Below are 10,719 nucleotides of genomic sequence, written 5' to 3'. Positions count from 1 at the left end.
CCACCTGGATTAAAATATATATATTAGTTAAAAAAGATACAATCTAACCACCCATCCCTCCAAATGTACATGAAACAATACTTTATAATTTTGTCTATCGAAAACATTTAACAAAAAACCTTTTCTGCAATTTGGCAGCATCGTAGCAACATTATTAGCATTAAGGCCCCCAATAAGGCTTGTTATAATTTTGAGATTTCAAACCTCACTATTTCAGACAGAAATAAAAAATATTGTGCAATGACTGTTTTTTGTGTTAATTCTGTTAACCTTAGTGTTTTATTTTATTTAAACACTGCTCCTAGTGGCGCGCTTTGCCTAGAGCATGTACGTGTCTCGTTTAAACGTGTCTTGTTTGCCCTTCATTTGAGATGCGCCTGTGTTAGTGGTAACATCTACTCTGTTGCGGTGTAAATTTAGTTTAATATTTGTTCTGTGTTTATTGCTATTAGTGTTGATAACTTTGTGTGATTCATTCAAATTAAGGAACTAAGGTTTTGTAACCATCGTTGTGTTTATTGTTTGTAAACTGATAAAGACTTCAGTGGACATCAACTTTCAAATTCCATAGTGAAAAAGCTGCGGGATAATTCAAACCATATGGTAAACTTTTCAACTTTTTTTGAAAATATTTATTATCATGTTTACCCTTTAAAGAAATATTATCACCCTAAAGGCACTGTACAAACCTGGAACTATCAACTATGCAACTTAGTATATAAATCGGAATGGATGTTTGTGCCATTTACAGCAATTCATTATATGTTATAATATATTTATATTTAATATTCGCCAAAATAAAACTGATATGGGGGATAAGCAGGGTTGCCTTTGTGCTTATTTTTGGGTACAGTGTTTTAGAACACACCAATGTGCTTATTTCTAAGAAACATGCACATGCTTATTTTAGAGTGGTGTGCTTAGTTTGTCTTATCTTAGTTTCTAAAAGTGTTCTTTATCAATTTTTTCACTTTGATGGAGGAGTGAAAAATCATTATTTATATGTACTGAATTCTTTTACTCAGATTATAAAACAATGCTTTATATTACATATTAATAATGGTTTGTAAAAGTAGTAAGCTGCAGTAAGCAATTTTACATGTTCATACTGTGCAGAGCTACAGGCTTGAATATCCATGGGTCACAATTCACAAGCTGCCTTTTATGTAATCTTTTAGTGATCACTACACAGTACTTGCAGAAGTTGTTTTCAATTTATTACGTGTGGCTCTTGACAGTTAAAAAAGTAAGTTAAGGAGGAGACAACACACTTATTGTCTTTCTAGTTGGCTACCACGATATACTAGCTTAAACAGTACACCAAAAACTAATAAAAATGTAACTTGTAAATCGCAAAGTCACGAACCAAAGTTCGCAGTTACTAAACTACACAAGTGGGTGAGTTCAATTGTTAATATAAGGCAACATTCGCAAACTGCAGTGTAAACGTTCGTGCCTTCGTGGGGAAATACATTGACCAAATGTTAAGTCCAACGCAGGATAAGGTAAGGCGTGATGCTTAATGCAGCTACTCCAACGATAAAAACAATATTTTGAATAATATTTTGCATTTTTTAGTCATCTAGTAGCTTAGGAGAATAAATATAATATTACTTGACCCACCTTAAGCCAAATAAAGAGCTTCAGCAAGCATTACGCCATACCTTATCTTGCCTGAGATATACCTTCTGCTTAACATTTGGTCAAATAATTTTCAACATTTCTGATTACCAACTAAAAAAATTCCCCTAAGATGAGACAAGTATATGCTTTATAACAATTAAAAAAGTTCGTTATACCAAACGTTATCTTTATATGAATAACTAGTTTAAATTATAGGTTTCTAAAGACAATTTTCACCTTATTTTAGATTTGTTTTTTAATTCTACTTAAATTATTGTGCATCTCTGTAGGGAGTCACAGCTTGAATTAATAAAAATAACATGCTAATTAGTTTGTTTCAAGGCTTTTCTAATACTGTAATGTACTAATATTTGGCTTGTGCAATAACGAAAAACGTATGGTAATTATATACATTTTTATTAAACAATACGTATAAGCCACATAAGCAATAGCTTATTTCACATAAGTAATATCCAATACTAGACAATTTATCAAATAACATATATTTTGGTTAAAAGTACAGCAGCAGTGTTGGGATTTAACCAGTTCGCGCAAACGGCTTCAAAAAAATGAAAGAAAGTTCGCAGAACGGTCCCTAAAACTTCCTCAGAGTCAGATTAGATCTAATCTAGGGGTGTCCAATTCAAACATGCCGGTGTGCCAATTTTTATCTTATAACTTTTTCCCGTGCCAAAGTTTCGTAACCGAACCAATTCTTTTTATTCACAAAAGCTTTTTTACCAAAAATAAGAACGTTTATTTAAACTTGAAAAAAAAACTGTCTAGTAGAAATGAGCATCACTACATCAAAGTGTCTCTCGGTGAACTGACTTTTGTTTCTTCACACTATGCTATATAATATTATGTGAATTCTAGCCTCCACACAGTATAATGTCACTAGATCAAAAGTAATTGTTGGTTGTCAGGATTGCCGTGATTGTTTTATATTGTGAACAAACAATGGCAATTGAAAATAACAAACTTATTATTTTCTAACAATTGGCTGAATAACAAATTGAGCTTTTTTTGTCAATTGGCTAAATAACAATTTTAGTATTTTTTGGGGAGGGCTTGCATGCCATTTTTTATAAGGTTGCATGTCACATTTGGCATGCATGCCGCTTGTTAGACACCCCTGATCTAATCACTAATGAGCCTGTAAGAATCACTTTACGTATAGGATTACTGTTAGCGACCCGGTTAAACCGGTTGCCTATAGCATTTCATATTTTGGCAAAATCCCATAGGTCGATATGTTCTTCAAAAACGGTTCTCCACAAAATGTAAAATAACCAAATGCAAAGCAATCTTACTTAATATTGTTGCTAGGGATGTTCAAAGTAGAATCCCAAAGTATTCTCGAATCTAGAATAACGAACTTAGAATATGGAATCCTAGTATATTTTAAATTAATTGAATTTAATCTTTTTTTTTTTGGTGGAACATTCAAAATATATATACCTATTTGTGACCATATAGTAAGTGAAATAATCCAACACAATAAACTCCTTAACGTTTAATAAGATATTATTGTGTTTTTGTTTTACTTTACTGCAAAGAATACAAAGTTACCACTGCCAGTAATGCATTACTTTTAATTACCAATTATGCTGTGCATAACCTTGCTGAATGTCAGCCTAAAGTTGACCTTGCGTAACCCTGTAGCGTAATTTGTTTAAGGCCAGTACGTTTTAGATGGAACTTTTTTTTTACACCTGACTGGCTTGTATTACACGTTATCCTCTCTCCCAATAACATTTGATTGGTACTTAATGATTAGGCCTGAGGATTATGGTAAGGAAATGGTCGACCGAAAAAAAAAGCCGACGCTTCATTACATGGTTTCATTCAAAGCAAGCACAGTAGTTCTTTTCCAATCATGTCCTAATCCAAACTCTATTTTGTAAAATTAGGCGCAACCTTTTGTGGTGACACAAATAAATTATATCGGTTCCAAATAGGTGATATAAACGGCAAAATTGAATACAAATCCAGTTTGAATTGGAATCAAAGGATGCAATATATTCTACTTTGAACTAGGGTTCCTCTCCGAAAATGTTTCGACAGAAAATTCCCGGGATTTTCCTCGAACTAACAATCCCGAAACTTGGAAATATTTTTTATAATCCTGGTTATTCGGCAACATAGCAAAACTTTAAAAAACTTGTCATTTTTTTACTAATATATAACAAAAAAGATATTAGCAAACCTATTAAATTTGTTGCCCGAGTTCCTTTATGCGCGCTTACCAACAGGAAAAACTAATTAAATTTATTTTACCAATATCAATGCTTTTGTTTTCCAAATAAAAACAAATAAGGGTGCAGCCTTTAATTCGAGAAGGTCTTGTAAGATAGCAGCAGCAATACTACAGAACATAAATCAGCAATTAAATGTTTGGAGCAAATATAAATTAATTAAAACATCATTATGACGTAATTAGGACACAAAAATTTCAGTGGGATTCCCAGTAATTTTCATTTTTCAAACCCATTTCTTGTGAGTAAAAAAATCCCGACAAAAGAGGAACCCTAATTTCAACTTCCTTAATTATTGCATGTTTCTCATTTGAACCCTTCAGTCGCTGTAATTTTTTACCTTTTCTGTTTGACCAGCTCAGTGCCATGTTGACTATTCCAGATTGGAAACTTTAGTTTTTGCAGCTTGAAATTGCACGGTTGTTTTAATATTATTTGTAAAGTTTGCACGGCTGAAAATGGAGTGCTATACTGAAAACCATTATCATGACGAAAGTTTTGCGCGTTTGCAATTTTTCGTAGCTAACCGCATTTAATGTTGGTTTCACACAAAAGTTTTTTTGGGTGCTGGTTAGGTCAATTAAAAAAAACGCTTTGGTTCACATGACATACTGTCCACATTGAACTCTGGCCAACAAGTAGGCTTGCCATATATTCCATTTTAATAGCCCCCCTTTTTATTGATTTGTCCCAAATCTCAATCAGTCAACCAAAAAGTTTCATTTTGACATCAAGTAAGCTAAGATCACCCTACAGGCTAAAATTACACTAATATTAGCATTTTGTGAACGTTCTGTTTACCCAACTGATACCTGAGGTGTTTTCTTGTATTTTGTGTTAAATATAAATATAATTATTATTTATTGTAGCTGGTAAGTGCTATGACCTGTTGATTGGTGGTACATTCACTAATTCAATAATAGTAAGCCGGTCATTCCAAATGAACCACAAAGGTTAAAAAGGTCTTAAACAACTTTACGAAAATACAGAATACTACACCAAGAATGACATCATCTGTTCTGCTTAAAAACTGCTAACACAAAGAAAATACAAAAAAGCTTTACATAAAAATAACAAATATCATTTTTTTGGCCAAGATATTAAGGTCTGTGCAAGTATTGTTTGTGTGGCATATTCTTTATGTATCTTAAAAACTAAAATTTACCTTGATAAACATTTTTGAGCTTCAAGAGAACTATTGTCCACCATTGGCAAAACTTAAATATGTTCTACTTGCACCAGATTTCAGAGCGCTCTAACGCAGAAGATGTTTTATGTTGCGGAATAATTACATTCAATGAGTTGATTTACAAAAAAACATATTTGATAACAACAACTAATTTATAACTGCAAGTTTCTCATATGTGTTATTTCAGTCTTGAATAGTATTTAGGCATTACATGGAGATCAATTAACTGAAATGTCAGCAAAATCAAAAAACGCTGAATGTGTTAAAGTAGTGGTGCGCTGTCGCCCTTTGAATGAAAAGGAAATTGCAAGCAACCATGCAAGTGTTGTTGATATGGATCTAAAACTTGGACAAGTGCAAGTTAAAAATCCTAAAAGTAAGATAATATAAATTATGTTCTTTTGTGATTTTCTTATTGTTTTGTTTTCTTTTTGCTTAGCCCCAAATGAGCCTTCTAAAACATTTACCTTTGATGCTATTTACAACTGGAACTCCACACAAAGTGATATATTTGAAGAAACATTTTTGCCATTACTGGAATCAGTGTTAAATGGCTTCAATGGCACAATATTTGCTTACGGTCAAACAGGAACTGGAAAAACATTCACCATGGAAGGTAAAAGCATACAACTAACACTCCAATTAAATTTGAAAAAAATATTTACAGAGCTGGGCCAAGAGAGCAAATTTTTTTGTGACACTAAGAAATACATAATGGGAGTGCAAAAGTTCAACCGTGTACATGTCTGCTTTTCTTACTCTCACACTGTTACATAGATAAGTTGTGCTCAAACAAAATTATGAGAAGTATGCAACTCATTACCACAGTAATTGAAAGCCTGAAAAAAAACTTTATTTGGGTGAATTGCCAAAAATTTTTTAATGTAAAAGTAGATATAACGCATTAGGCACATAACGGAGATTTGTCTATTGCTGAAAATACCTGTATGTACCATTCAAATTAATAGAAATGGCACTTTGTCAAGGTCATACTGCAGGGCTGCGGAGTTGAACTCCGACTCAGAACAGTCTGTTTGTTTTCCTGGAGTCTGACTCAAGACTCGAGTAAGACTACGTAAAAACTACCAGAGTCCCAAGTCTGATGTGGTTATGTGCAGTAGCAAGTGCGAAATTTATAAGGTTACAAACTGCGTTCATAAATGAGGAATAGTATTTGGTGAATTGCTTTTCAACTGGTCATTTGAATTACAAAAATCCTTATGAGTCGATTGCTGTATATCGACCCTATTTTGGTAAGTAAATAGGTTTAAAACCGGCTTAAAAGTCGTAGCCAGACTCGGGACTCAAATGATTCGACAAATATGAATCAAACTTGGGATTCGGGGTCAGACTCAAATCTACTTTTTGGTCTGAGTCGGACTCTGGTAATTATCGGCTCTGCAGCCCTGACCATGAGTCACACAGCGCAACGTAGTATGCATGGTGTGTTTGGGCTGAATAGACTTGCTTAACACAGTCAAAAATATTGTTTAGGTGGGTGGTGTAGTGCCCCCCGGAATCTCGAATTTCATACTTGTTCATTGGTACTGAAAGAGATTCTTAAGTACATATATCAAAATTAGAAAAACAACTAGCATGTGGTGAGCTGCAAACTCACAACCTACGGTCATAATCAAACTCGAAAAAGTTTGACAAACTAATATTGCCAAAATAAATCAAAAATAGATTTAAACATGAATAAAATGTTGGCCCACATTTATACTCTCACAGATAAGCCAGTTTTAAGAACGTGAAACAAATTCTTGTTATTTAATTGCCCTTTGTTGTTCAAATTACAATGCTATGGTTTAAAAAAAGATATGTTTTACAAATGTTTAGGTTATTTTAAGCAAAATATAAATCCATTACTTTTTGTTTAAGGTGTTAGATCCAATCCTGATCTAAGAGGTGCTATACCACGTTCTTTTGAGCATATTTACAAGCATATTGCTAGAACTGTTGATCAACAGTACCTTGTTCGAGCTTCCTACTTGGAAATATATCAAGAAGAAGTTAGAGACCTTTTATCCAAGGACCAAACTAAGCGGCTAGAACTAAAAGAGCGTTCTGATACAGGTAAATTTAAAACAACATTCATTGCCTAAATTTGCAACGACAACTATATGGGGCAAAAACTCAACAACATACAAAACAGGCACGTAAATCACAGCAACGTGCATTACAAACTTTATTGATTCTTCTCAATTTTTTGGATATGAACTCATGAACTCCTGTATAATATCACTCACGGAATAGGTAATATCACGGTGTACATTCATTGACAGTTGTAACAGGCAGGGTCATTGCAATCTGCATGACAAAACTTAATTTAGCAAATTCAGGGAAACAGTAAAAAAAACAGTAAATTAACCTGCTCGGATCAGGGTCTGCAAGTTTGGGAAAAACATTTCTTTTCCATTGTCAAAACTCATCCACTTCATTTTCCATCGTTCCATATAATTTATGGTTGCTAAACGCCAATAAGTTTTCTGGACATATTGGCGACACTATCGTACCCTTGACCTTGCATATTGTCGAAACTTAAATCCCACCTGTTTATGCTGTCTAAAAGAACAAGTTTCAGTCAATTGTTGTTGAGGTGACACTACAATCACTAATTTGTTTTGTGTTTTATTTTTTTGATGACTATTTTCTAGCAATTCTAATCAACTGCTAACACTTCTTGTGTCAAACTACGCTGTGATTTTTCTTACTTTTCGTTTCTTTCTTTTTGGGATGTCATATTTCTGGGAAAACTCGTTCTTTCTCTGACCAACTGTCAAATGAACACTGTCCACTAGAAAGTCTTTCTTAACCTTTTCAGTTCGCGAACCCACATTTAATGCAAGTTTTATTGAGCGACTCACAATGAGATATGACCAACGAATAAAAAACAAATTCATGAGAAAAGAAACAATGTATACATAATACATATGCCAGATACTATTAATGCGAAACTTGAGCTTTTATATTGGATATTATCTGATCAAATCGAGGCTTGATTGGAGACTAGCTCACACATAATGTTACGTAATGATAATAGTGCAATAATTTCCCGATCTAATAGAAAACTAAAATGCCTCACGACCCACCTAAAATAGCTTCGCGACCCACTGGTTGGGAAGCACTGTACTAGAAGAATATTCTATCACTTCACTAACATTTAATACTCCTGTTGATTAGGGTGAGGCCAGTGCCCCTCAAAAATTAAATATTGTAGTAGTTCCTTGGCCCTTTCCAAAAACATTCTTTAGGTTCAGTAGATTAAGATATATAAAAGAAAATAAAAAAAATATTCACATGTAGGGGTGCTTCTTTTCGATCAAATACTATCTGTTTTTATAAAATTAGCCATTTTAAGCTAATGCACTGTCAAAAAATAATTTAATCTGAACATCAATGGTTGAAAGTTGAAAGGTATCATAAATAAAGCAACATCAAACAGTTAATAGAAACAAGTAAAACTCATAGTTAAAAACATGAGTAAAAACAGGTTTAAAGGAAAATATATTTCGCCAAAGTGGCATCATCAGTTCCTGTAAGAGTACAAATAAATAAATAAAATCAGAGCGCAGCCATCAACAAACCAAAAGTAAACAATAAAATATTAAAACATGAAAATAGACTAAAAACGCAATGAAAAGCACTACAGCCTCGCAGGCAACACGACTGGGATAAATGAGTAGGCGACGCAAATAAGTGGAGGAAGGGGAAAAAATACATATGAGCAGTGCGAGATGCTAGACGGTAAAATGCGAGCCGCATTTTTTTATTTGTACTCTTACAGGAACTGATGATGCCACTTTGGCGAAATATATTTTCCTTTAAACAAAACGTCTGATCCTGTTTTTACTCATGTTTTTAACTATGAGTTTTACTTGTTAATATACGCGTCAGCGGAGCAGTGATCGACTGGCTAAAACCTGCCGCCGATGGTTTTCGATTCTATAAAGATACACCCTATTGTACAGTTAATAGAAAGAACCTCACAAAAAAGATATAAAAACCAAGCTGAAACTAAAATTACAAAATTAACTTAAAACAATACGATTTTGTTTTTAAAACACATTACTCATATATGTGCGGATAAGTTGACTTTACAAAGAGAGTTTTGGTCTTTTTCTTTGGTTTGGGACTTTGTTACTTTCATGTTCAACAACCAGTAACATGTTTTGAAAGTTCTCTTCTTTTTTAGATGCTTTCATGAAATCAGTTGTCAACTTGACACCTCTTTCTGCACAGTCATTGGTCACCATTAAAGATTTTACAACTTTTTTTGCATCTAGAAAAGCTTTGTCAGTTTCCCACATAGAAACAGACATGTGGTGTCAATGTTCATTATTTGGAAAAAATACCAGGAGTCAGATCCCACTAATTTGTCATATTTGATTAGTGGTACATAAATTTCATATCTAACCTCTGGAAATATCGGCTTTCCATGTCCCACTCCGTACCTATTTTTTGGTTGAACTATAGTTTTTGAGGACAATAACTTTCTCACCATGGCTTTTTTATTTGCTTGACTCACTTTGGTGCTAAATAAAGCTAATGGCACAGCCTCTTCAGTTAAATACCAAAGATGCTTTTTGAAGGCATATAAAGCTGATTCCGCAACTTGTGCATCAATTTCTTTATAATAGATTATCTTTTGTAGAAGTTTGGCATCATTATGTGGAGCATCTTCTGCAGATCCACATTCAATCCACCATTGGACATATATAAAAACTACAAATTTCACAAAGCGTTCAATTTGGTTCATCTGTTTTTGTGAACAGATAGTATGTCCCCGAGGCAAGGCAAGGATTTGTTCAGATAGTAGAGACATTTTGATGCTATATATAAGCTTCGCCATCCATCTAGCTTTATGCATAGGGCCCTCCTGTATACATCAGAAGAATAGGAACCTCCTGTATACATCAGAGATATCCTCTTGAATATAGAATGCTGCAAGCTCTAACAATTCTTTATAGTCATCTCTAGGTGTTTCTTTTCAAAGTAGATGGGTTTTAATGAAATGATGAGCTCATCTTTGTATATCTCCATTTTTGGTTGAGAATTTTTCTTGTAGGCAAATGAAACATTTTCCAGATTTTTAAATGGTAAGCTGTTAAAGCCTTCTTTAAACTTTTTAGATATAATAACATCAGGAGATTTTGAAGTTTCTATTTGCAAATCACCAAAAACACGCCCAACAATTAGCTCACCCATGTGGTGCCTGCATGCGTGCCAAAGTAAAGCCTTGTTTTAATTTTCTTTGGATGGAAATACATCCAGCTGTAACATGGCCAGTATTAGAACTAGTGGTATCAAATACCATAGCTCCCACTGAATTTTGCATTTCCATTCATCAAGTAGCTTTTCTGTTGCTGCAGAGATTAGTTCTCCAATTGGTTCGTTAGATTTAGTAGGAAGCTTTGGTGCTCCTAAAACCTTAATGCCATTAGAACCTGAAAACAGTATTGGAAGCCGCTCTTCTTGTTCCTTTGAATCCAGAGACATCATAAGTTTGCCATCCCAATGTAGAGATCCAGTTCCGGCCAATGGTGGTTGCCATTGTTCTTTAATAACATCAACAGTTGCTTTTACAGTTTCAGTGCGACATCTCAGAGCCTGAGAGTGGTGAAGGTTGATTTTTGTTACATCTCCGCC

General features: G+C 33.9%; 1 protein-coding gene across 1 annotated transcript in view; it reads left to right on the top strand.

The window, feature by feature from the left end:
* Positions 1-5,262: 5,262 nt before the first annotated feature.
* Positions 5,263-10,719, top strand: part of LOC146148534 (kinesin-like protein KIF3B) — a 30,827-nt gene continuing 25,370 nt past the window's right edge. Inside the window, exons 1-3 of the mRNA XM_083388531.1 lie at positions 5,263-5,446; positions 5,510-5,686; positions 6,952-7,146. Coding sequence (XP_083244657.1) covers positions 5,302-5,446; positions 5,510-5,686; positions 6,952-7,146 — 517 coding nt within the window. The 5' untranslated portion in view covers positions 5,263-5,301. The remainder of the gene's footprint in view (positions 5,447-5,509; positions 5,687-6,951; positions 7,147-10,719) is intronic.

The sequence above is a fragment of the Ascidiella aspersa genome, chromosome 4 (assembly GCF_963924565.1).
Source record: "Ascidiella aspersa chromosome 4, kaAscAspe10.2, whole genome shotgun sequence".
Taxonomy (NCBI): Eukaryota; Metazoa; Chordata; class Ascidiacea; order Phlebobranchia; family Ascidiidae; genus Ascidiella; species Ascidiella aspersa.
Note: the sequence above shows the minus strand (reverse complement) of the source record. Positions and strands in the feature narration are given on the sequence as shown.